The 27,505-nt window shown below is 44.7% G+C and overlaps 1 protein-coding gene across 1 annotated transcript in view; it reads left to right on the top strand.

Moving 5' to 3' along the window:
- Positions 1–27,505, top strand: part of LOC121558191 (BRD4-interacting chromatin-remodeling complex-associated protein) — a 102,013-nt gene that overhangs the window by 54,978 nt on the left and 19,530 nt on the right. The window contains exons 7-14 of the mRNA XM_045214772.1: positions 20,229–20,387; positions 20,456–20,896; positions 21,019–21,148; positions 21,215–22,365; positions 22,519–22,593; positions 23,224–23,276; positions 23,454–23,602; positions 26,301–26,395. Coding sequence (XP_045070707.1) covers positions 20,229–20,387; positions 20,456–20,896; positions 21,019–21,148; positions 21,215–22,365; positions 22,519–22,593; positions 23,224–23,276; positions 23,454–23,602; positions 26,301–26,395 — 2,253 coding nt within the window. The remainder of the gene's footprint in view (positions 1–20,228; positions 20,388–20,455; positions 20,897–21,018; positions 21,149–21,214; positions 22,366–22,518; positions 22,594–23,223; positions 23,277–23,453; positions 23,603–26,300; positions 26,396–27,505) is intronic.

The raw sequence follows: 27,505 nt of genomic DNA, 5'->3' as shown, positions 1-27,505 counted from the left end.
TCTCTCTGTTTCCTCTCTAAATCACCATGCCAATCCATCTCTGTTGATCTCTCTCTGTTTCCTCTCTAAATCACCATGCCAATCCATCTCTGTTGATCTCTCTCTGTTTCCTCTCTAAATCACCATGCCAATCCATCTCTGTTGATCTCTCTCTGTTTCCTCTCTAAATCACCATGCCAATCCATCTCTGTTGATCTCTCTCTGTTTCCTCTCTAAATCACCATGCCAATCCATCTCTGTTGATCTCTCTCTGTTTCCTCTCTAAATCACCATGCCAATCCATCTCTGTTGATCTCTCTCTGTTTCCTCTCTAAATCACCATGCCAATCCATCTCTGTTGCTCTCTCTCTGTTTCCTCTCTAAATCACCATGCCAATCCATCTCTGTTTCCTCTCTCTCTGTTTCCTCTCTAAATCACCATGCCAATCCATCTCTGTTGATCTCTCTCTGTTTCCTCTCTAAATCACCATGCCAATCCATCTCTGTTTCCTCTCTCTCTGTTTCCTCTCTAAATCACCATGCCAATCCATCTCTGTTGATCTCTCTCTGTTTCCTCTCTAAATCACCATGCCAATCCATCTCTGTTGATCTCTCTCTGTTTCCTCTCTAAATCACCATGCCAATCCATCTCTGTTGATCTCTCTCTGTTTCCTCTCTAAATCACCATGCCAATCCATCTCTGTTGATCTCTCTCTGTTTCCTCTCTAAATCACCATGCCAATCCATCTCTGTTGATCTCTCTCTGTTTCCTCTCTAAATCACCATGCCAATCCATCTCTGTTTCCTCTCTCTCTGTTTCCTCTCTAAATCACCATGCCAATCCATCTCTGTTGATCTCTCTCTGTTTCCTCTCTAAATCACCATGCCAATCCATCTCTGTTGATCTCTCTCTGTTTCCTCTCTAAATCACCATGCCAATCCATCTCTGTTTCCTCTCTCTCTGTTTCCTCTCTAAATCACCATGCCAATCCATCTCTGTTGATCTCTCTCTGTTTCCTCTCTAAATCACCATGCCAATCCATCTCTGTTGATCTCTCTCTGTTTCCTCTCTAAATCACCATGCCAATCCATCTCTGTTGATCTCTCTCTGTTTCCTCTCTAAATCACCATGCCAATCCATCTCTGTTTCCTCTCTCTCTGTTTCCTCTCTAAATCACCATGCCAATCCATCTCTGTTTCCTCTCTCTCTGTTTCCTCTCTAAATCACCATGCCAATCCATCTCTGTTGATCTCTCTCTGTTTCCTCTCTAAATCACCATGCCAATCCATCTCTGTTTCCTCTCTCTCTGTTTCCTCTCTAAATCACCATGCCAATCCATCTCTGTTGATCTCTCTCTGTTTCCTCTCTAAATCACCATGCCAATCCATCTCTGTTGATCTCTCTCTGTTTCCTCTCTAAATCACCATGCCAATCCATCTCTGTTGATCTCTCTCTGTTTCCTCTCTAAATCACCATGCCAATCCATCTCTGTTGATCTCTCTCTGTTTCCTCTCTAAATCACCATGCCAATCCATCTCTGTTGATCTCTCTCTGTTTCCTCTCTAAATCACCATGCCAATCCATCTCTGTTGATCTCTCTCTGTTTCCTCTCTAAATCACCATGCCAATCCATCTCTGTTGATCTCTCTCTGTTTCCTCTCTAAATCACCATGCCAATCCATCTCTGTTGATCTCTCTCTGTTTCCTCTCTAAATCACCATGCCAATCCATCTCTGTTTATCTCTCTCTGTTTCCTCTCTAAATCACCATGCCAATCCATCTCTGTTGATCTCTCTCTGTTTCCTCTCTAAATCACCATGCCAATCCATCTCTGTTGATCTCTCTCTGTTTCCTCTCTAAATCACCATGCCAATCCATCTCTGTTTCCTCTCTCTCTGTTTCCTCTCTAAATCACCATGCCAATCCATCTCTGTTGATCTCTCTCTGTTTCCTCTCTAAATCACCATACCAATCCATCTCTGTTGATCTCTCTCTGTTTCCTCTCTAAATCACCATGCCAATCCATCTCTGTTTCCTCTCTCTCTGTTTCCTCTCTAAATCACCATGCCAATCCATCTCTGTTGATCTCTCTCTGTTTCCTCTCTAAATCACCATGCCAATCCATCTCTGTTGATCTCTCTCTGTTTCCTCTCTAAATCACCATGCCAATCCATCTCTGTTGATCTCTCTCTGTTTCCTCTCTAAATCACCATGCCAATCCATCTCTGTTGATCTCTCTCTGTTTCCTCTCTAAATCACCATGCCAATCCATCTCTGTTTCCTCTCTCTGTTTCCTCTCTAAATCACTCATGCCAATCCATCTCTGTTTCCTCTCTCTCTGTTTCCTCTCTAAATCACCATGCCAATCCATCTCTGTTGATCTCTCTCTGTTTCCTCTCTAAATCACCATGCCAATCCATCTCTGTTTCCTCTCTCTCTGTTTCCTCTCTAAATCACCATGCCAATCCATCTCTGTTGATCTCTCTCTGTTTCCTCTCTAAATCACCATGCCAATCCATCTCTGTTGATCTCTCTCTGTTTCCTCTCTAAATCACCATGCCAATCCATCTCTGTTGATCTCTCTCTGTTTCCTCTCTAAATCACCATGCCAATCCATCTCTGTTGATCTCTCTCTGTTTCCTCTCTAAATCACCATGCCAATCCATCTCTGTTGATCTCTCTCTGTTTCCTCTCTAAATCACCATGCCAATCCATCTCTGTTGATCTCTCTCTGTTTCCTCTCTAAATCACCATGCCAATCCATCTCTGTTTCCTCTCTCTCTGTTTCCTCTCTAAATCACCATGCCAATCCATCTCTGTTGATCTCTCTCTGTTTCCTCTCTAAATCACCATGCCAATCCATCTCTGTTGATCTCTCTCTGTTTCCTCTCTAAATCACCATGCCAATCCATCTCTGTTTCCTCTCTCTCTGTTTCCTCTCTAAATCACCATGCCAATCCATCTCTGTTTCCTCTCTCTCTGTTTCCTCTCTAAATCACCATGCCAATCCATCTCTGTTGATCTCTCTCTGTTTCCTCTCTAAATCACCATGCCAATCCATCTCTGTTGATCTCTCTCTGTTTCCTCTCTAAATCACCATGCCAATCCATCTCTGTTGATCTCTCTCTGTTTCCTCTCTAAATCACCATGCCAATCCATCTCTGTTGCTCTCTCTCTGTTTCCTCTCTAAATCACCATGCCAATCCATCTCTGTTGCTCTCTCTCTGTTTCCTCTCTAAATCACCATGCCAATCCATCTCTGTTGATCTCTCTCTGTTTCCTCTCTAAATCACCATGCCAATCCATCTCTGTTGCTCTCTCTCTGTTTCCTCTCTAAATCACCATGCCAATCCATCTCTGTTGATCTGCTCTGTTTCCTCTCTAAATCACCATGCCAATCCATCTCTGTTGATCTCTCTCTGTTTCCTCTCTAAATCACCATGCCAATCCATCTCTGTTGATCTCTCTCTGTTTCCTCTCTAAATCACCATGCCAATCCATCTCTGTTGATCTCTCTCTGTTTCCTCTCTAAATCACCATGCCAATCCATCTCTGTTGATCTCTCTCTGTTTCCTCTCTAAATCACCATGCCAATCCATCTCTGTTGATCTCTCTCTGTTTCCTCTCTAAATCACCATGCCAATCCATCTCTGTTGATCTCTCTCTGTTTCCTCTCTAAATCACCATGCCAATCCATCTCTGTTGATCTCTCTCTGTTTCCTCTCTAAATCACCATGCCAATCCATCTCTGTTGATCTCTCTCTGTTTCCTCTCTAAATCACCATGCCAATCCATCTCTGTTGATCTCTCTCTGTTTCCTCTCTAAATCACCATGCCAATCCATCTCTGTTGATCTCTCTCTGTTTCCTCTCTAAATCACCATGCCAATCCATCTCTGTTGATCTCTCTCTGTTTCCTCTCTAAATCACCATGCCAATCCATCTCTGTTTGCTCTCTCTCTGTTTCCTCTCTAAATCACCATGCCAATCCATCTCTGTTGATCTCTCTCTGTTTCCTCTCTAAATCACCATGCCAATCCATCTCTGTTGATCTCTCTCTGTTTCCTCTCTAAATCACCATGCCAATCCATCTCTGTTGATCTCTCTCTGTTTCCTCTCTAAATCACCATGCCAATCCATCTCTGTTGATCTCTCTCTGTTTCCTCTCTAAATCACCATGCCAATCCATCTCTGTTGATCTCTCTCTGTTTCCTCTCTAAATCACCATGCCAATCCATCTCTGTTGATCTCTCTCTGTTTCCTCTCTAAATCACCATGCCAATCCATCTCTGTTGATCTCTCTCTGTTTCCTCTCTAAATCACCATGCCAATCCATCTCTGTTGATCTCTCTCTGTTTCCTCTCTAAATCACCATGCCAATCCATCTCTGTTGATCTCTCTCTGTTTCCTCTCTAAATCACCATGCCAATCCATCTCTGTTGATCTCTCTCTGTTTCCTCTCTAAATCACCATGCCAATCCATCTCTGTTGATCTCTCTCTGTTTCCTCTCTAAATCACCATGCCAATCCATCTCTGTTGCCTCTCTCTCTGTTTCCTCTCTAAATCACCATGCCAATCCATCTCTGTTGATCTCTCTCTGTTTCCTCTCTAAATCACCATGCCAATCCATCTCTGTTGATCTCTCTCTGTTTCCTCTCTAAATCACCATGCCAATCCATCTCTGTTGCCTCTCTCTCTGTTTCCTCTCTAAATCACCATGCCAATCCATCTCTGTTGATCTCTCTCTGTTTCCTCTCTAAATCACCATGCCAATCCATCTCTGTTGATCTCTCTCTGTTTCCTCTCTAAATCACCATGCCAATCCATCTCTGTTGATCTCTCTCTGTTTCCTCTCTAAATCACCATGCCAATCCATCTCTGTTGATCTCTCTCTGTTTCCTCTCTAAATCACCATGCCAATCCATCTCTGTTGATCTCTCTCTGTTTCCTCTCTAAATCACCATGCCAATCCATCTCTGTTGATCTCTCTCTGTTTCCTCTCTAAATCACCATGCCAATCCATCTCTGTTGATCTCTCTCTGTTTCCTCTCTAAATCACCATGCCAATCCATCTCTGTTGATCTCTCTCTGTTTCCTCTCTAAATCACCATGCCAATCCATCTCTGTTGATCTCTCTCTGTTTCCTCTCTAAATCACCATGCCAATCCATCTCTGTTGATCTCTCTCTGTTTCCTCTCTAAATCACCATGCCAATCCATCTCTGTTGATCTCTCTCTGTTTCCTCTCTAAATCACCATGCCAATCCATCTCTGTTGATCTCTCTCTGTTTCCTCTCTAAATCACCATGCCAATCCATCTCTGTTGATCTCTCTCTGTTTCCTCTCTAAATCACCATGCCAATCCATCTCTGTTTCCTCTCTCTCTGTTTCCTCTCTAAATCACCATGCCAATCCATCTCTGTTGACTCTCTCTCTGTTTCCTCTCTAAATCACCATGCCAATCCATCTCTGTTGATCTCTCTCTGTTTCCTCTCTAAATCACCATGCCAATCCATCTCTGTTGATCTCTCTCTGTTTCCTCTCTAAATCACCATGCCAATCCATCTCTGTTGATCTCTCTCTGTTTCCTCTCTAAATCACCATGCCAATCCATCTCTGTTGATCTCTCTCTGTTTCCTCTCTAAATCACCATGCCAATCCATCTCTGTTGATCTCTCTCTGTTTCCTCTCTAAATCACCATGCCAATCCATCTCTGTTGATCTCTCTCTGTTTCCTCTCTAAATCACCATGCCAATCCATCTCTGTTGCTCTCTCTCTGTTTCCTCTCTAAATCACCATGCCAATCCATCTCTGTTCTCTCTCTCTGTTTCCTCTCTAAATCACCATGCCAATCCATCTCTGTTTCTCTCTCTCTGTTTCCTCTCTAAATCACCATGCCAATCCATCTCTGTTTACTCTCTCTCTGTTTCCTCTCTAAATCACCATGCCAATCCATCTCTGTTGATCTCTCTCTGTTTCCTCTCTAAATCACCATGCCAATCCATCTCTGTTGATCTCTCTCTGTTTCCTCTCTAAATCACCATGCCAATCCATCTCTGTTGATCTCTCTCTGTTTCCTCTCTAAATCACCATGCCAATCCATCTCTGTTGATCTCTCTCTGTTTCCTCTCTAAATCACCATGCCAATCCATCTCTGTTGATCTCTCTCTGTTTCCTCTCTAAATCACCATGCCAATCCATCTCTGTTGATCTCTCTCTGTTTCCTCTCTAAATCACCATGCCAATCCATCTCTGTTGATCTCTCTCTGTTTCCTCTCTAAATCACCATGCCAATCCATCTCTGTTGATCTCTCTCTGTTTCCTCTCTAAATCACCATGCCAATCCATCTCTGTTGATCTCTCTCTGTTTCCTCTCTAAATCACCATGCCAATCCATCTCTGTTTACTCTCTCTCTGTTTCCTCTCTAAATCACCATGCCAATCCATCTCTGTTGATCTCTCTCTGTTTCCTCTCTAAATCACCATGCCAATCCATCTCTGTTGATCTCTCTCTGTTTCCTCTCTAAATCACCATGCCAATCCATCTCTGTTGATCTCTCTCTGTTTCCTCTCTAAATCACCATGCCAATCCATCTCTGTTGATCTCTCTCTGTTTCCTCTCTAAATCACCATGCCAATCCATCTCTGTTGATCTCTCTCTGTTTCCTCTCTAAATCACCATGCCAATCCATCTCTGTTGATCTCTCTCTGTTTCCTCTCTAAATCACCATGCCAATCCATCTCTGTTGATCTCTCTCTGTTTCCTCTCTAAATCACCATGCCAATCCATCTCTGTTGATCTCTCTCTGTTTCCTCTCTAAATCACCATGCCAATCCATCTCTGTTGATCTCTCTCTGTTTCCTCTCTAAATCACCATGCCAATCCATCTCTGTTGATCTCTCTCTGTTTCCTCTCTAAATCACCATGCCAATCCATCTCTGTTGATCTCTCTCTGTTTCCTCTCTAAATCACCATGCCAATCCATCTCTGTTGATCTCTCTCTGTTTCCTCTCTAAATCACCATGCCAATCCATCTCTGTTGATCTCTCTCTGTTTCCTCTCTAAATCACCATGCCAATCCATCTCTGTTGATCTCTCTCTCTGTTTCCTCTCTAAATCACCATGCCAATCCATCTCTGTTGATCTCTCTCTGTTTCCTCTCTAAATCACCATGCCAATCCATCTCTGTTGATCTCTCTCTGTTTCCTCTCTAAATCACCATGCCAATCCATCTCTGTTGATCTCTCTCTGTTTCCTCTCTAAATCACCATGCCAATCCATCTCTGTTGATCTCTCTCTGTTTCCTCTCTAAATCACCATGCCAATCCATCTCTGTTGATCTCTCTCTGTTTCCTCTCTAAATCACCATGCCAATCCATCTCTGTTGATCTCTCTCTGTTTCCTCTCTAAATCACCATGCCAATCCATCTCTGTTGATCTCTCTCTGTTTCCTCTCTAAATCACCATGCCAATCCATCTCTGTTGATCTCTCTCTGTTTCCTCTCTAAATCACCATGCCAATCCATCTCTGTTGATCTCTCTCTGTTTCCTCTCTAAATCACCATGCCAATCCATCTCTGTTGCTCTCTCTCTGTTTCCTCTCTAAATCACCATGCCAATCCATCTCTGTTGACTCTCTCTCTGTTTCCTCTCTAAATCACCATGCCAATCCATCTCTGTTGATCTCTCTCTGTTTCCTCTCTAAATCACCATGCCAATCCATCTCTGTTTCCTCTCTCTCTGTTTCCTCTCTAAATCACCATGCCAATCCATCTCTGTTGATCTCTCTCTGTTTCCTCTCTAAATCACCATGCCAATCCATCTCTGTTGATCTCTCTGTTTCCTCTCTAAATCACCATGCCAATCCATCTCTGTTGATCTCTCTCTGTTTCCTCTCTAAATCACCATGCCAATCCATCTCTGTTGATCTCTCTCTGTTTCCTCTCTAAATCACCATGCCAATCCATCTCTGTTGATCTCTCTCTGTTTCCTCTCTAAATCACCATGCCAATCCATCTCTGTTGATCTCTCTCTGTTTCCTCTCTAAATCACCATGCCAATCCATCTCTGTTGATCTCTCTCTGTTTCCTCTCTAAATCACCATGCCAATCCATCTCTGTTGATCTCTCTCTGTTTCCTCTCTAAATCACCATGCCAATCCATCTCTGTTTCCTCTCTCTCTGTTTCCTCTCTAAATCACCATGCCAATCCATCTCTGTTTCCTCTCTCTCTGTTTCCTCTCTAAATCACCATGCCAATCCATCTCTGTTGATCTCTCTCTGTTTCCTCTCTAAATCACCATGCCAATCCATCTCTGTTTGATCTCTCTCTGTTTCCTCTCTAAATCACCATGCCAATCCATCTCTGTTGATCTCTCTCTGTTTCCTCTCTAAATCACCATGCCAATCCATCTCTGTTGATCTCTCTCTGTTTCCTCTCTAAATCACCATGCCAATCCATCTCTGTTGATCTCTCTCTGTTTCCTCTCTAAATCACCATGCCAATCCATCTCTGTTGATCTCTCTCTGTTTCCTCTCTAAATCACCATGCCAATCCATCTCTGTTGATCTCTCTCTGTTTCCTCTCTAAATCACCATGCCAATCCATCTCTGTTGATCTCTCTCTGTTTCCTCTCTAAATCACCATGCCAATCCATCTCTGTTGATCTCTCTCTGTTTCCTCTCTAAATCACCATGCCAATCCATCTCTGTTGATCTCTCTCTGTTTCCTCTCTAAATCACCATGCCAATCCATCTCTGTTGATCTCTCTCTGTTTCCTCTCTAAATCACCATGCCAATCCATCTCTGTTGATCTCTCTCTGTTTCCTCTCTAAATCACCATGCCAATCATCTCTGTTGATCTCTCTCTGTTTCCTCTCTAAATCACCATGCCAATCCATCTCTGTTGATCTCTCTCTGTTTCCTCTCTAAATCACCATGCCAATCCATCTCTGTTGATCTCTCTCTGTTTCCTCTCTAAATCACCATGCCAATCCATCTCTGTTGATCTCTCTCTGTTTCCTCTCTAAATCACCATGCCAATCCATCTCTGTTTCTCTCTCTCTGTTTCCTCTCTAAATCACCATGCCAATCCATCTCTGTTGATCTCTCTCTGTTTCCTCTCTAAATCACCATGCCAATCCATCTCTGTTGATCTCTCTCTGTTTCCTCTCTAAATCACCATGCCAATCCATCTCTGTTGATCTCTCTCTGTTTCCTCTCTAAATCACCATGCCAATCCATCTCTGTTGATCTCTCTCTGTTTCCTCTCTAAATCACCATGCCAATCCATCTCTGTTGATCTCTCTCTGTTTCCTCTCTAAATCACCATGCCAATCCATCTCTGTTGATCTCTCTCTGTTTCCTCTCTAAATCACCATGCCAATCCATCTCTGTTGATCTCTCTCTGTTTCCTCTCTAAATCACCATGCCAATCCATCTCTGTTGATCTCTCTCTGTTTCCTCTCTAAATCACCATGCCAATCCATCTCTGTTGATCTCTCTCTGTTTCCTCTCTAAATCACCATGCCAATCCATCTCTGTTGATCTCTCTCTGTTTCCTCTCTAAATCACCATGCCAATCCATCTCTGTTGATCTCTCTCTGTTTCCTCTCTAAATCACCATGCCAATCCATCTCTGTTGATCTCTCTCTGTTTCCTCTCTAAATCACCATGCCAATCCATCTCTGTTGTCTCTCTCTGTTTCCTCTCTAAATCACCATGCCAATCCATCTCTGTTTCCTCTCTCTGTTTCCTCTCTAAATCACCATGCCAATCCATCTCTGTTGATCTCTCTCTGTTTCCTCTCTAAATCACCATGCCAATCCATCTCTGTTGATCTCTCTCTGTTTCCTCTCTAAATCACCATGCCAATCCATCTCTGTTGATCTCTCTCTGTTTCCTCTCTAAATCACCATGCCAATCCATCTCTGTTGATCTCTCTCTGTTTCCTCTCTAAATCACCATGCCAATCCATCTCTGTTGATCTCTCTCTGTTTCCTCTCTAAATCACCATGCCAATCCATCTCTGTTGATCTCTCTCTGTTTCCTCTCTAAATCACCATGCCAATCCATCTCTGTTGATCTCTCTCTGTTTCCTCTCTAAATCACCATGCCAATCCATCTCTGTTGATCTCTCTCTGTTTCCTCTCTAAATCACCATGCCAATCCATCTCTGTTGATCTCTCTCTGTTTCCTCTCTAAATCACCATGCCAATCCATCTCTGTTTCCTCTCTCTCTGTTTCCTCTCTAAATCACCATGCCAATCCATCTCTGTTTCCTCTCTCTCTGTTTCCTCTCTAAATCACCATGCCAATCCATCTCTGTTGATCTCTCTCTGTTTCCTCTCTAAATCACCATGCCAATCCATCTCTGTTTCCTCTCTCTCTGTTTCCTCTCTAAATCACCATGCCAATCCATCTCTGTTGATCTCTCTCTGTTTCCTCTCTAAATCACCATGCCAATCCATCTCTGTTGATCTCTCTCTGTTTCCTCTCTAAATCACCATGCCAATCCATCTCTGTTTCCTCTCTCTGTTTCCTCTCTCTGTTTCCTCTCTCTGTTTCCATGCCAATCCATTGTCATAACTCTCATTTTCTTTAGCTATTCACCATCACGTCTCTGTCGCTTGCGTTTGGGTGTTTAAACTAGATCTGGGAATTGCCCGGGACTTCACCATATGATTTTATCATGATAGTTAGTGTCTTCAGAAAGTATTCACACCCCTTGATTTAATTGTCATTTTTTGTTAATGATCTACTCAAAATACTTTAACGTCCAAGTGAAAGAGAAAGTTCTAACAGTAAAAATTGTATAAAAAATAAAAATATCTTGAGTAAGTAAGGATTCAATACATGTTAGAATCACCTTTGGCAGTGATTACAACTGTGAGTCTTTCTGGGTAAGTTTGTAAGAGCTTTGCACAAGTGGATTGTACAATGTTTGCACATTATTGTTTATAAAACTTTTGAAGCTCTGTCAAGTTGGTTTTTGATCGTTGCTAGATAGCCATTTTCAAGTCTTGCCATAGATTTTCAAGCCGATTTTAAGTCGTAACTCAGCCACTCAAGAACAGGTAAGCAACTCCAGTGTAGATTTGGCCTTGTGTTTTAGGTTATTGTCCTGCTGACAGTTGAATTTGTCTCCCTATGTCTGGTGGAAAGCCAGGTTTTCCTCTAGGATGTTGCCTGTGCTCAGCCAGGTTTTCCTCTAGGATGTTGCCTGTGCTCAGCCAGGTTTTCCTCTAGGATGTTGCCTGTGCTCAGCCAGGTTTTCCTCTAGGATGTTGCCTGTGCTCAGCCAGGTTTTCCTCTAGGATGTTGCCTGTGCTCAGCCAGGTTTTCCTCTAGGATGTTGCCTGTGCTCAGCCAGGTTTTCCTCTAGGATGCTGCCTGTGCTCAGCTCCATTCTGTTTCTTTTTATCCCAAAAACTGTCCTTGTCGTGCTGATGACATGCATACCCATAACATGATGCAGCCATCACCATGCTTGAAAATATGTGACCGACCTGCTGGATTTGGTCTTATGTCGCAAAATTTGAAATTGTGTTTTTTTTACATTGGATAAAAGTAGAGTCTCAGAGCTAGAAAATGGTATATCATACACTACAGTTGAGGAACAATGGGAAAGTAATTCTTCTTTGAAAGTTGATAAACTTGTAACCTTACTTTCGAGAAAATGATCCTTGAATGTTTTGGTACCTACTGGAGAGCTCTTCTTTGTCTACACCCATTCAGCATCGTTCACACCATCTTAAGCCTTAGCCCCACCCAGCTCTTTAAGGATTCACATGTGAGGCCATGTACTAAACAATCAAAGATTTCAAGACTAAAGGCTGGTTTATACTACGGGTGTGTTTGTAATATATATATATTTTTTGTAAAAGTTTTCTGGGCATTCATAAACTCAGAGCATTGTCAGATTGTCCGTTCATACATTCAGGTTCGCTCTCTGAGCATTCAGAGCAACACTGGACACTCTGGCGGAGGAGTAGGGTTGATCTGAGCGTTCTGACCTAACAGCGGCAGTCAAGCACCCAAGCTAACTGGCTAACGTTGGCTAGCTACTTCCAGACACAAATGAGAGAACAGCTCACTCTGACCATTTTACTCGCCCTAGCAGAGCTGGTTAGGCTGTTTTATGTTATCCAGAGCGTTGGTGACTGTAACTGTGCTGCTGGCAACAATCTAATTACGCTTTTTGCCAACGTTTACTGACACCGGCCATATTCAACTTGTGTTGAGCGTTCATAAATTAATCAGTTATTATACGCTCTTTTCCAGCTACGTCTATCGACAGTTGTCGCAGTGACATCATGAACATTCTATTGAAATGGTTACTATAGTCTTTTGTTTAGACATGTAGCTAGCTAGCTAAACAATGAACCATAATCCCAACTCATAACGTTACTACCCTTCATGAATCTGCAGGTAGCTAACCAACCATGTTCAATGTTAGCTAGCTAACATTAGGCTATAACTAGCAATGCAAATGGCTCTGAGATACAAATAATATTACTACACAGATCATACTCGTAACGTTAGCTAGCGAGCCACTTTTTCCACATTTTGTTACTTTGCAGCCTAATTCTAAAATGGATTAAATTAAATGTTTTCTTCATCAATATACACACAATACCCCATAATGACAAAGTGAAAACAGGTTTAATTGTTTTGGTGCAGTTTTATTAAAAATAAAAAACAGATATATTCAGACGCTTTGCTGTGAGACTCGAAATTGAGCTCAGGTGCATCCTGTTTCCATTAATAATCCTTTGTGTTTCTACAACTTGATTGGAGTCCACCTGTGGTAAATTCAATTGATTGGACATGATTTGGAAAGGCACACAACTGTCTATATAAGGTCCCACAGTTGACAGTGCATGTCAGAGCAAAAACCAAGCCATGAGGTCGAAGGAATTGTCCATAGAGCTCTGAGTCACGATTGTGTCGAGGCACAGATCTGGGGAAGGGTACCAAAAAATGTCTGCAGCATTTGCTTCAACAAAGTACTGAGAAAAGGGTCTGAATGCTTATGGTAAATTCTGTGGTAAATTCAATAGATTGGACATGATTTGGAAAGGCACACCTGTCTGCAGAGAAGAATGTGAGAAACTCCCCAAATACAGGTGTGCCAAGCTTTGTAGCGTTATACCCAAGAAGACTCGAGGCTGTATTCACTGCCAAAGGTGCTTCAACAAAGTACTGAGTAAAGGGTCTGAATACTTATTTCAGTTTTTTATTTTTAATACATTTGCTATAATGTCTAAAAAGCTGTTTTTGCTTTGTCAGTATGAGGTATTGTGTGTAGATTGAGGGGGAAAAAACAATTTAATCAATTTTAGGATTAGGCTGTAACGTAATAAAATGTGGAAAAAGTAAAGGGGTCTGAATACTTTCCTAATGCACTGTGTGTGTATACAGTGACTTGCGAAAGTATTCACCCCCCTTGGCATTTTTCCTATTCTGTTGCCTTACAACCTGGAATTAAAATAGATTTTGGGGGGGATTTGTATCATTTGATTTACACAACATGCCTACCACTTTCAAGATGCAAAACATTTTTTAATGTGAAACAAACAAGAAATAATACAAAAAAACAGAACTTGAGCGTGCATAACTATTCACCCCCCCCAACGTCAATACTTTGTAGAGCCACCTTTTGCAGCAATTACAGCTGTAAGTCTCTTGGGGTATGTCTCTATAAGCTTGGCACATCTAGCCACTGGGATTTTTGCCCATTCTTCAAGGCAAAACTGCTCCAGCTCCTTCAAGCTGGATGGGTTCCGCTGGTGTACAGCAATCTTTAAGTCATACCACAGATTCTCAATTGGATTTAAGACATTTAAATGTTTCCCCTTAAACCACTCAAGTGTTTCTTTAGCAGTATGCTTAGGGTCATTGTCCTGCTGGAAGGTGAACCTCTGTCCCCGTCTCAAATCTCTGGAAGACTGAAACAGGTTTCCCTCAAGAATTTCCCTGTATTTAGCGCCATCCATCATTCCTTCAATTCTGACCAGTTTCCCAGTCCCTGCCGATGAAAAACATCCCCACAGCATGATGCCGCCACCACCATGCTTCACTGTGGGGATGGTGTTCTCGGGGTAATGAGAGGTGTTGAGTTTGCGCCGGACATAGCGTTTTCCTTGATGGCCAAAAAGCTCAATTTTAGTCTCATCTGACCAGAGTACCTTCTTCCATATGTTTGGGGAGTCTCCCACATGCCTTTTGGTGAACACCAAACGTGTTTTATTTTATTTTTCTTTAAGCAATGGCTTTTTTCTGGCCACTGTTTCGTAAAGCCCAGCTCTGTGGAGTGTACTGCTTAAAGTGGTCCTATGGACAGATACTCCAATCTCCGTCGTGGAGCTTTGCAGCTCCTTCAGGGTTATCTTTGCTCTCTTTGTTGCCTCTCTGATTAATACCCTCCTTGCCTGGTCCGTGAGTATTGGTGGGCGGCCCTCTCTTGCAGGTTTGTTGTGGTGCCATATTCTTTCCATTTTTTAATAATGGATTTAATGGTGCTTTGTGGGATGTTCAAAGTTTCTGATATTTGTTTATAACCCATCCCTGATCTGTACTTCTCCACAACTTTGTTCCTGACCTGTTTGGAGAGCTCCTTGGTCTTAATGGTGCCGCTTGCTTGGTGGTGCCGCTTGCTTAGTGGTGTTGCAGACTCTGGGGCCTTTCAGAAAAGGTGTATATATACTGAGATCATGTGACATTTCATGTGACACTTAGATTGCACACAGGTGGACTTTATTTAACTAATTATGTGACTTCTGAAGGTAATTGTTTGCACCAGATCTTATTTAGGGGCTTCATAGCAAAGGGGGTGAATACATATGCATGCACCACTTTTACGTTATTTATTTTCTATAATTTTTTTGACAATTTTTTCATTTCACCAATTTGGACTATTTTGTGTATGTCCATTACATGAAATCCAAATAAAAATCCATTTAAATTACAGCTTGTAATGCAGCAAAATAGGAAAAATGCCAATGGGGATGAATATCTTTGCAAGGCACTGTATATACAGTACCTGTCAAAAGTTTGGACACACCTACTAATTCAAGCTGTCATCAAGGCAAAGGGTGGCTACTTTGAAGAACCTCAAATATAAAATATATTTGGATTTGTTTAACATTTTTGTGGTTACTACATGATTCCATATGTGTTATTTCATAGTTTTGATGTCACTATTATTCTACAATGTAAAAAATAGTCAAAATAAAGAAAAACCCTTGAATGAGTAGGTGTGTCCAAACTTTTGTCTGGTATTGTAAATAAATCAGACTGTCACAAGCAATGCACCATCACACTTCCTCCTCCATGCTTCACGGTGGGATCACACTTCCTCCTCCATGCTTCACGGTGGGAACCACACGTGCAGAGATAATCCGTTCACCTACTCTGCGTCTCACAAAGACAGGACAGATTTCCACCTGTCTAATGTCCATTGCTCGTGTTTCTTGGCCCAAGCAAGTATTTTCTTCTTATTGGTGTCCATTAGTAGTGGTTTCTTTGCAGCAATTTGACCACGAAGGCCCGATTCACGCAGTCTCCTCTGAACAGTTGATGTTGAGATGTGTCTGTTACTTGAACTCTGTGAAGCATTTATTTGGCCTGCAATTTCTGAGGCTGGTAAGTCTAATGAACTTATCCTCTGCAGCAGAGGTAACTCTGGGTCTTCCTTTCCTGTGGCGGTCCTCATGATGTTTTTTGCGATTGCACTTGAAGAAACTTTTAAAAGTTCTTGAAATCTTATGGATTGACTGAATTTCATGTCTTAAAATAATGATGGACTGTCGTTTCTCTTTGCTTATTTGAGCTGTTCTTGCCATAATATGGACTTGGTCTTTTACCAAATAGGGCTATCTTCGGTATACCACCCCTACCTTGTCACAACACAGCTGATTGGCTCAAATGCATTAAGAAGGAAAGAAATTCCACAAATTAACTTTTAACAAGGCACACCTGTTAATTGAAATGCATTCCAGGTGACTACCTCATGAAGCTGGTTGAGAGAATGCCAAGAGTGTGCAAAGCTGTCATCAAGGAAAAGGGTGGCTACTTTGAAGAATCTAAAATATATTTTGATTTGTTTAACACTTTTTTTGGTTACTACATGTAGAAAATAGTACAAATAAAGAAAACCCCTTGAAGGAATAGGAATAGGTGTCCAACCTTTTGACTGGTACTGTATGTGTATATGTATATATGTACAGTTGAAGTCGGAAGTTTACATACACTTAGGTTGGAGTCATTAAAACTCGTTTTTCAACCACTCCACACATTTCTTGTTAACAAACTATAGTTTTGGCAAGTCGGTTAGGAAATCTACTCTATGCATGACACAAGTAATTTTTCCAACAATTGTTTACAGACAGATTATTTCACTTATAGTTATTTCCAGTGGGTCAGAAGTTTACATACACAAAGTTGACTGTGCCTTTAAACAGCTTGGATAATTCCAGAAAATTATGTCTTGGCTTTAGAAGCTTCTGATAGGCTAATTGACATCATTTGAGTCAATTGGAGGTGTACCTGTGGATGTATTTCAAGGCCTACCTTCAAACCCAGTGCTTCTTTGCTTGACATCATGGGGAAATCAGCCAAGACTTCAGAAAATAAATTGTAGACCTCCACAAGTCTGGTTCATCCTTGGGAGCAATTTCCAAATGCCTGAAGGTACCACGTTCATCTGTACAAACAATAGTATGCAAGTATAAACACCATGAGACCACGCAGCCGTCATACTGCTCAGGAAGGAGACACGTTCTGTCTCCTAGAGATGAATGTACTTTGGTGTGAAAAGTGCAAATCAATCCCAGAACAACAGCAAAGGAACTTGTGAAGATGCTGGAGGAAACCGGCACAAAAGTATATATATCCACAGTTAAACGAGTCCTATATCGACATAACCTGAAAGGCCGCTCAGCAAGGAAGAAGCCACTGCTCCAAAACCACCATTAAAAAAGCCAGACTACGGTTTGCAACTGCACATGGGGACAAAGATCGTACTTTTTGGAGAAATGTCCTCTGGTCTGATGAAACAAAAATAGAAATGTTTGTCCATAATGACCATCGTTATGTTTGGAGGAAAAAGGGGGTTGCTTGCAAGCCGAAAAACACCATCCCAACCGTGAAGCAAGGGGGTGCTTTGCTGCAGGAGGGACTGGTGCACTTCACAAAATAGATGGCATCATGAGGAAGGAAAATGTATGTGGATATATTGAAGCAACATCTCAAGACATCAGTCAGGAAGTTAAAGCTTGGTCGCAAATGGGTCTTCCAAATGGACAATGACCCCAAGCATACTTCCAAAATTGTGGCAAAATGGTTTAAGGACAACGAAGTCAAGGTATTGGAGTGGCCATCACAAAGCCCTGACCTCAATCCTATAGAACATTTGTGGGCAGAACTGAAAAAGCGTGTGCGAGCAAGGAGGCCTACAAACCTGACTCAATTACACCAGCTCTGTCAGGAGGAATGGGCCAAAATTCACCCAACTTATTGTGGGAAGCTTGTGGAAGGCTACCCAAAACATTTGACCCAATTAAACAATTTAAAGGCAATGCTACCAAATACTAATTGAGTGTATGTAAACTTCTGAACCACTCTGAATGTGATGAAAGAAATAAAAGCTGAAATAAATCATTCTCTCTACTATTATTCTGACATTTCACATTCTTAAAATAAAGTGGTGATCTTAACTGACCTAAGACAGGGAATATTTACTCGGATTAAATGTCAGGAATTGTGAAAAACTGAGTTTAAATGTATTTGGCTAAGGTGTATGTAAACTTCCGACTTCAAGTGTGTGTGTGTGTATATATATATATATATATATATATATATATATATATATATAATTTTACAAATTGATACTTTGAGTCAGATTTTGATATATCTTACAAAGCTAATATTGTGATATGAAACTGTAGGCCCCCCCTCTAGTTTCTAACGCTGTGAAAGCATAGCATGTCTACTGGCACTGCATGTTTTGGATCTGTCCAGTGGGTCCACTCAGTGTGTTTCTGCCTGTCTGTGTTGGTACTGTCCAGTGTGTCCACTCAGTGTGTTTCTGCCTGTCTCTGTTGGTACTGTCCAGTGTGTCCACTCAGTGTGTTTCTGCCTGTCTCTGTTGGTACTGTCCAGTGGGTCCACTCAGTGTGTTTCTGCCTGTCTGTGTTGGTACTGTCCAGTGTGTCCACTCAATGTGTTTCTGCCTGTCTGTGTTGGTACTGTCAGTGGGTCCACTCAGTGTGTTTCTGCCTGTCTCTGTTGGTACTGTCCAGTGTGTCCACTCAGTGTGTTTCTGCCTGTCTCTGTTGGTACTGTCCAGTGGGTCCACTCAGTGTGTTTCTGCCTGTCTCTGTTGGTACTGTCCAGTGGGTCCACTCAGTGTGTTTCTGCCTGTCTGTGTTGGTACTGTCCAGTGTGTCCACTCAATGTGTTTCTGCCTGTCTGTGTTGGTACTGTCCAGTGTGTCCACTCAGTGCGTTTCTGCCTGTCTCTGTTGGTACTGTCCAGTGTGTCCACTCAGTGCGTTTCTGCCTGTCTCTGTTGGTACTGTCCAGTCATTATGTATAGGGTGTAGTGGGTTATTAGGGTGTAGTGGGTTATTAGGGTCTGGTGGGTTATTAGGGTGTAGTGGGTTATTAGGGTCTGGTGGGTTATTAGGGTGTAGTGGGTTATTAGGGTGTAGTGGGTTATTAGGGTCTGGTGGGTTATTAGGGTGTAGTGGGTTATTAGGGTCTGGTGGGTTATTAGGGTGTAGTGGGTTATTAGGGTCTGGTGGGTTATTAGGGTGTAGTGGGTTATTAGGGTCTGGTGGGTTATTAGGGTCTGGTGGGTTATTAGGGTGTAGTGGGTTATTAGGGTGTAGTGGGTTATTAGGGTGTAGTGGGTTATTAGGGTCTGGTGGGTTATTAGGGTCTGGTGGGTTATTAGGGTGTAGTGGGTTATTAGGGTGTAGTGGGTTATTAGGGTGTAGTGGGTTATTAGGGTGTAGTGGGTTATTAGGGTGTAGTGGGTTATTAGGGTGTAGTGGGTTATTAGGGTCTGGTGGGTTATTAGGGTCTGGTGGGTTATTAGGGTCTGGTGGGTTATTAGGGTCTGGTGGGTTATTAGGGTGTAGTGGGTTATTAGGGTCTAGTGGGTTATTAGGGTGTAGTGGGTTATTAGGGTGTAGTGGGTTATTAGGGTCTAGTGGGTTATTAGGGTCTAGTGGGTTATTATGGTCTAGTGGGTTATTAGGGTGTAGTGGGTTATTAGGGTGTAGTGGGTTATTAGGGTGTAGTGGGTTATTAGGGTGTAGTGGGTTATTAGGGTCTAGTGGGTTATTAGGGTGTAGTGGGTTATTAGGGTGTAGTGGGTTATTAGGGTCTAGTGGGTTATTAGGGTCTAGTGGGTTATTAGGGTGTAGTGGGTTATTAGGGTCTAGTGGGTTATTAGGGTCTAGTGGGTTATTAGGGTGTACAGGTATATAATATGGTTGTGGAAGCATGGTAAATGTAATGACATTTCCCGTGTTGTAAACCATCTACTAGACCTGACATACACAACCGGTCAAAAGTTTGGACACACCTACTCATTAAAAGGTGTTTCTTTATTTTTACTATTTTCTACATTGTAGAATAATAGTGAAGACATCAAAACTATGAAATAACACATATGGAATCATGTAGTAACCAAAAAAGTGTTCAACAAATCAAAATATATTTTATATTTGAGATTCTTCAAATAGCCACCCTTTGCCTTGATGACAGCTTTGCACAGGACTGCAGATCTCTACACCCCCCCCCAGTCCTGCTGCAGACCTATACACCCCCCCAGTCCTGCTGCAGTCCTGTACACCCCCCCCAGTCCTGCTGCAGTCCTGTACACCCCCCCCAGTCCTGCTGCAGACCTCTACACCCCAGTCCTTTTCAACTCTCCCAAACACCAGGCAGAATGCTATCCCTTTCAGCACTTTTATGACTTCATGACTACTACTACTGCTATAAATATTACTATTAGTGGTCTGTCTGAACCTGTGTTCTCTCTGAAAGTTATCTTCTGTTTCTGCTTGTAGTTTTTTGCTTGATGTCCTATAGCTGCCTGTCCTGTTAAAATGCTGTTCCACATGTTTTATTATCGTCAAATCTAGTATAATTTATATTATTTGGAACCGTTAATATCATGTTTGTATCTGTGTTGGTGTCTGACGTGTTTCCTGTCTGTTTTGACCTGTAACCCCAGATGCCCCAGGCGGCCGGCCAGCAGCAGCAACTGAAGCTCCAGAGCCTGTCCCCCTCCCAGCCCCTGGCCTCCCACACCGCCCTCTCTCTGTCGGACAGCCCCCAGCCCTCCCCCCGCCCCCAGCCCTCCCCCCAGTCCTGGCCCCCCTCCCAGCCCCTGGCCTCCCACACCGCCCTCTCTCTGTCGGACAGCCCCCAGCCCTCCCCCCGCCCCCTGCATTCCCCCAGTCCTGGCCCCCCTCCCAGCCCCAGACCCCCACCCGATCCTGCACCCCCTCCTCTCTTCCCCCAATGTTAATTATCCAGAACCAGATCCCAGGCTCCTCCCAGCCTGCCCCACAACAACAACAACAGATACACCTCCAGCCCCAGCCCCTACCCCGGCCCCCCTCCCAGCCTTCTCTCTACCAACCGGACGTCCCCCCTCCCTCCTGCTCCCCCAAACCCCCACAGATCCTCCAGGCCCCTCTGGCAGGGTTCCAGTTCACTGCTAGCCAGGTGGGGGCCCCCGGGGGTGGAGTGGTGAAGACCCAGGTCCCCCTGCAGTTCCCGGTCTTAACAGCAGAGCAGCAGCACCATCTGCAACTGGTTGGTGCTCAGCTCCAGACGCTGTCTACCATCGCTCAGCCCTCTCCACAACAGAAACAACTGCTGGACAAACTACACCAGGTGTGAAGGAACCCACCCTAACATTCCCTCACTTCTCACTGCTCAGATGTTTTGATTTGCTGCTACCTGTGTGTTTATCAAAGTATTCGAATAATCCATTTTCTCTCTTTATTCACGCTCAGGTCCAACAGAACATTCTACTACAGGCCAACCAGCAGCAGCAGCAGCAAAGCCAACCCCAACAACATCGTCGTCAACAACAAGACTTGCTTGCTCCTCAGACGTCTGTGCTGGTCAAGACTCCTGCCACAGGTCAGAAAGAAACAACATTACTACTGTGAAATGTGTTCCTGATCTGACTCCCCTCTCTCTCTTCAGCATCCAATGACGTGTTGTCAGGAGTTCAGGTGAACCAGGGGGGCATGGCTCCAGCTAGCCTTAACCAGTCAGTACACCAGGCGGGTCAACAGTCCCTACACCAGGCGGGTCAACAGTCCCTACACCAGGCTGGTCAACAGTCACTACACCAGGCGGGTCAACAGTCCCTACACCAGGCTGGTCAACAGTCCCTACACCAGGCGGGTCAACAGTCCCTACACCAGGCTGGTCAACAGTCCCTACACCAGGCTGGTCAACAGTCCCTACACCAGGCGGGTCAACAGTCCCTACACCAGGCTGGTCAACAGTCCCTACACCAGGCTGGTCAACAGTCCCTACACCAGGCGGGTCAACAGTCCCTACACCAGGCTGGTCAACAGTCCCTACACCAGGCTGGTCAACAGTCCCTACACCAGGCTGGTCAACAGTCCCTACACCAGGCTGGTCAACAGTCCCTACACCAGGCTGGTCAACAGTCCCTACACCAGGCTGGTCAACAGTCCCTACACCAGGCTGGTCAACAGTCCCTACACCAGGCTGGTCAACAGTCCCTACACCAGGCTGGTCAACAGTCCCTAAACCAGGCTGGTCAACAGTCCCTACACCAGGCTGGTCAACAGTCCCTAAACCAGGCTGGTCAACAGTCCCTACACCAGGCTGGTCAACAGTCACTAAACCAGGCTGGTCAACAGTCCCTAAACCAGGCTGGTCAACAGTCCCTAAACCAGGCTGGTCAACAGTCCCTACACCAGGCTGGTCAACAGTCCCTACACCAGGCTGGTCAACAGTCCCTACACCAGGCTGGTCAACAGTCCCTACACCAGGCGGGTCAACAGTCCCTACACCAGGCTGGTCAACAGTCCCTACACCAGGCTGGTCAACAGTCCCTACACCAGGCTGGTCAACAGTCCCTACACCAGGCTGGTCAACAGTCCCTAAACCAGGCTGGTCAACAGTCCCTACACCAGGCTGGTCAACAGTCCCTACACCAGGCTGGTCAACAGTCCCTACACCAGGCTGGTCAACAGTCCCTACACCAGGCTGGTCAACAGTCCCTACACCAGGCTGGTCAACAGTCCCTAAACCAGGCTGGTCAACAGTCCCTACACCAGGCTGGTCAACAGTCCCTACACCAGGCTGGGGCTGTGCAGGTGGGTAACACTAACTGACCCTCAAACCTCATTTCAACCAAAAAGCTTTATTGGCATTCAAATTGAAATAAATACGAATTTGTTGTTAACTGCCATACCTGGATAAATGAAGGTTCAATAGTATGATTTTACTACCCCTCTTTCTTCTGCCAGGTGGGGGGGATGGAGTCAGGGTCAGGTCTGGGTCAGATGACCTTCAGCCCTGATCTGGCCTCTCTACAAACACAGGTGAGGAGACCCTCAACCAGTCCTGATGGCTTCCATTTCTGACTCTATTCAATCACATGTCTAATCAATCTGGGTCTATGGTGTGATGGTGTGATGGTGCTATGGTGTGATGGTGCTATGGTGTGATGGTCATGGATGCTGTGATGGTGCTATGGTGTGATGGTGCTATGGTGTGATGGTCATGGATGCTGTGATGGTGCTATGGTGTGATGGTGCTATGGTGTGATGGTCATGGATGCTGTGATGGTGCTATGGGGTGATGGTCATGGATGCTGTGATGGTGCTATGGTGCTATGGTGTGATGGTCATGGATGCTGTGATGGTGTGATGGTGCTATGGTGTGATGGTCATGGATGCTGTGATGGTGCTATGGTGTGATGGTGTGATGGTCATGGATGCTGTGATGGTGCTATGGTGTGATGGTGCTATGGTGTGATGGTCATGGATGCTGTGATGGTGCTATGGTGTGATGGTCATGGATGCTGTGATGGTGCTATGGTGTGATGGTCATGGATGCTGTGATGGTGCTATGGTGTGATGGTGTGATGGTCATGGATGCTGTGATGGTGCTATGGTGTGATGGTGCTATGGTGTGATGGTCATGGATGCTGTGTCTTATTCACCTGACAGACTGCTACTATGAAGATGCCTTTCAGTATGGCTAAACCCAGCAAGGAAGCCAGGTATGCTCCTGTATCATTCTCCTGTAAAATATCCACATTGTGTGGAACAATAATGTTTTTTTCTCTATTCTATTTTATGTGGTGTTTGTTTGTGCGCATGAGTGTTGTCTTACGGCTTGTTAAAAGTATGGCAATTCAGTCTTGTGACCCATCTTCCTCGACCCTGTGTGTGTGTAGGATGTTGGAGCAGCTGAGGAAGCAGCAGGGTTCAGTCCTCCACCCAGACTACAGCTCTCCCTTCCAGTGCTTTGAAGACACCCTGATCCGCCTGGTGCCTTACCACCTCTACCAGGGCACTGCCACCTCACCACACGACTACCACAGAGGTATACACACCCTGACCCGCCTGGTGTCTTACCACCTCTACCAGGGCACTGCCACCTCACCACACGACTACCACAGAGGTACACACACCCTGACCCACCTGGTGTCTTACCACCTCTACCAGGGCACTGCCACCTCACCACACGACTACCACAGAGGTACACACACCCTGACCCACCTGGTGTCTTACCACCTCTACCAGGGCACTGCCACCTCACCACACGACTACCACAGAGGTACACACACCCTGACCCGCCTGGTGTCTTACCACCTCTACCAGGGCACTGCCACCTCACCACACGACTACCACAGAGGTAAACACACCCTGACCCGCCTGGTGTCTTACCACCTCTACCAAGGCACTGCCACCTCACCACACGACTACCACAGAGGTATACACACCCTGATCCGCCTGGTGTCTTACCACCTCTACCAGGGCACTGCCACCTCACCACACGACTACCACAGAGGTAAACACACCCTGACCCGCCTGGTGTCTTACCACCTCTACCAGGGCACTGCCACCTCACCACACGACTACCACAGAGGTACACACACCCTGACCCGCCTGGTGTCTTACCACCTCTACCAGGGCACTGCCACCTCACCACACGACTACCACAGAGGTACACACACCCTGACCCGCCTGGTGTCTTACCACCTCTACCAGGGCACTGCCACCTCACCACACGACTACCACAGAGGTATACACACCCTGACCTGCCTGGTGTCTTACCACCTCTACCAGGGCACTGCCACCTCACCACACGACTACCACAGAGGTACACACACCCTGACCCGCCTGGTGTCTTACCACCTCTACCAGGGCACTGCCACCTCACCACACGACTACCACAGAGGTAAACACACCCTGACCCGCCTGGTGTCTTACCACCTCTACCAGGGCACTGCCACCTCACCACACGACTACCACAGAGGTACACACACCCTGACCCGCCTGGTGTCTTACCACCTCTACCAGGGCACTGCCACCTCACCACACGACTACCACAGAGGTACACACACCCTGACCCGCCTGGTGTCTTACCACCTCTACCAGGGCACTGCTACCACACCACCACACGACTACCACAGAGGTACACACACCCTGACCCGCCTGGTGTCTTACCACCTCTACCAGGGCACTTCCACCTCACCACACGACTACCACAGAGGTATACACACCCTGACCCGCCTGGTGTCTTACCACCTCTACCAGGGCACTGCCACCTCACCACACGACTACCACAGAGGTACACACACCCTGACCCGCCTGGTGTCTTACCACCTCTACCAGGGCACTGCCACACCACCACACGACTAACACAGAGATATACACCCTGCTGTTAACAGCAGGATCGATACAGTATTATATTGCAATATTATTTTGGACAATATTATATCAATACTTTGACTCCAAGTATCAATTTGTGGGTAGCGTTAGCTAGCGCTAGTTGGCTGTACCGGGGCCAAAACGCCGGTATTTTGTTCTCCATCTTCTTTTTAAATAGTGAGTAGTGCTGAGCGGTTAACGGAAATGTCTGTTATTTTTCTGGTTTTTAAACAACTATAATTGACCGACGTCGGTTAAATATTTGAATTCCATTTTCGTAGTTATTTTTTTCTGTGAGCTTGATGTGCTGTTTCTGTAGCGATAAATCAGATGATGCCTGAACTGTGCGATGTAGTAGAGAGTTGTAGTTTCCAACAGCCCAATATTCTACATAGTTTAGCGCAGAAAATGTGGTAATTAACTACAATGACCATAATCCAATGCGCGCCCACTTAAACTTGTCCGGTCTGTGCGGAGCAGACACGGGGACAGAGAGAAGGAGCAATAGAGAAGGGTAGAAAGCAGTTGCTTTGTGAGCCTGAAAATACATGATCTAAGTGATTGATAGTTGGTATTCAGCAGTCATTAAAGTCTGCCTTATTTACTTTGAAGAAACTACTAAAATAGTGATTTAATCAGACAGCAGCTCTATAGAGACGAGATAATGACTTGGAATGAAATAATAAAGTCATCAAATAAAACAAATATTCTATTAAAGGAACGTCAATTAATGATGGTCAATAAGTGATAAGCAGTAATGGTCAGTCACTACCATCATGGGACTTATTGTTTTATTCTGTGTTGTTATAGCATTCAACCCACATAATGCATAGTGCATTTAATGTAACGGAAACCGTGTTTATTTTTTAATAATCTAACCGAAACCGAACCGACCTCAAAAACCAATAATCACTCAGCACTAACAGTGAGCCAACATGTTTTCAGCACTTATATTTCCATGACTGATCAAAACAAATGATGGGGGGCATGCTATCTCCTGTCCCTCCCCAGCAGATATATAGTGAGCAATATGTTTGGAACATCAAATCGCAGTTTCGAATATCAACACATGGAGAATCACAACACATGGAGAATCACAACACATGGAGAATCACAACACATGGAGAATCACAACACATGGAGAATCACAACACATGGAGAATCGTGAGAATCGCAATACAGATCATATCGGCACCTAAGTATCGTGATAATATCGTATCGTGATGTCCCTGGCATTTCCCAGCCCTAATGTGTATGGTCGGGAGTGACCACATGACCTGACCAGAAACTCTTAGCCCTAATGATGTACCATTGGTTCCCTCTGTCTGATCTCCCCTGTTCCATTCTCTCCCTCTCTGCCCCCCCAGTGGATGATGAGTTTGACAGTGTTTCCAGCCAGCTCCTAAAGAGAACACAGGCCATGCTGGATAAATACAGACACCTGCTTTTTGAGGAATCAACTGTAAGTTATTAATGTTATATTACCTTATTATCAACCATAAGTTATTAAAGTTATCTGTCTCCTTCCACAGCCCTCCCACACTAGGGTTCCTTCTCTAGAGGATGATGTATCTGTTCTGTCTCCTTCCACAGCCCTCCCACACTAGGGTTCCTTCTCTAGAGGATGATTTATCTGTTCTGTCTCCTTCCACAGCCCTCCCACACTAGGGTTCCTTCTCTAGAGGATGAGTTATATGTTCTGTCTCCTTCCACAGCCCTCCCACACTAGGGTTCCTTCTCTAGAGGATGATGTATCTGTTCTGTCTCCTTCCACAGCCCTCCCACACTAGGGTTCCTTCTCTAGAGGATGAGTTATCTGTTCTGTCTCCTTCCACAGCCCTCCCACACTAGGGTTCCTTCTCTAGAGGATGAGTTATCTGTTCTGTCTCCTTCCACAGCCCTCCCACACTAGGGTTCCTTCTCTAGAGGATGATGTATCTGTTCTGTCTCCTTCCACAGCCCTCCCACACTAGGGTTCCTTCTCTAGAGGATGATTTATCTGTTCTGTCTCCTTCCACAGCCCTCCCACACTAGGGTTCCTTCTCTAGAGGATGATGTATCTGTTCTGTCTCCTTCCACAGCCCTCCCACACTAGGGTTCCTTCTCTAGAGGATGAGTTATCTGTTCTGTCTCCTTCCACAGCCCTCCCACACTAGGGTTCCTTCTCTAGAGGATGATTTATCTGTTCTGTCTCCTTCCACAGCCCTCCCACACTAGGGTTCCTTCTCTAGAGGATGATGTATCTGTTCTGTCTCCTTCCACAGCCCTCCCACACTAGGGTTCCTTCTCTAGAGGATGATGTATCTGTTCTGTCTCCTTCCACAGCCCTCCCACACTAGGGTTCCTTCTCTAGAGGATGAGTTATCTGTTCTGTCTCCTTCCACAGCCCTCCCACACTAGGGTTCCTTCTCTAGAGGATGAGTTATCTATTCTGTCTCCTTCCACAGCCCTCCCACACTAGGGTTCCTTCTCTAGAGGATGATGTATCTGTTCTGTCTCCTTCCACAGCCCTCCCACACTAGGGTTCCTTCTCTAGAGGATGATTTATCTGTTCTGTCTCCTTCCACAGCCC

The sequence above is a fragment of the Coregonus clupeaformis genome, unplaced genomic scaffold (genome assembly GCF_020615455.1).
Source record: "Coregonus clupeaformis isolate EN_2021a unplaced genomic scaffold, ASM2061545v1 scaf0310, whole genome shotgun sequence".
Taxonomy (NCBI): Eukaryota; Metazoa; Chordata; class Actinopteri; order Salmoniformes; family Salmonidae; genus Coregonus; species Coregonus clupeaformis.
The sequence above is the reverse complement of the archived record's forward strand: the minus strand, read 5'-3'. Positions and strand labels throughout refer to the sequence as shown.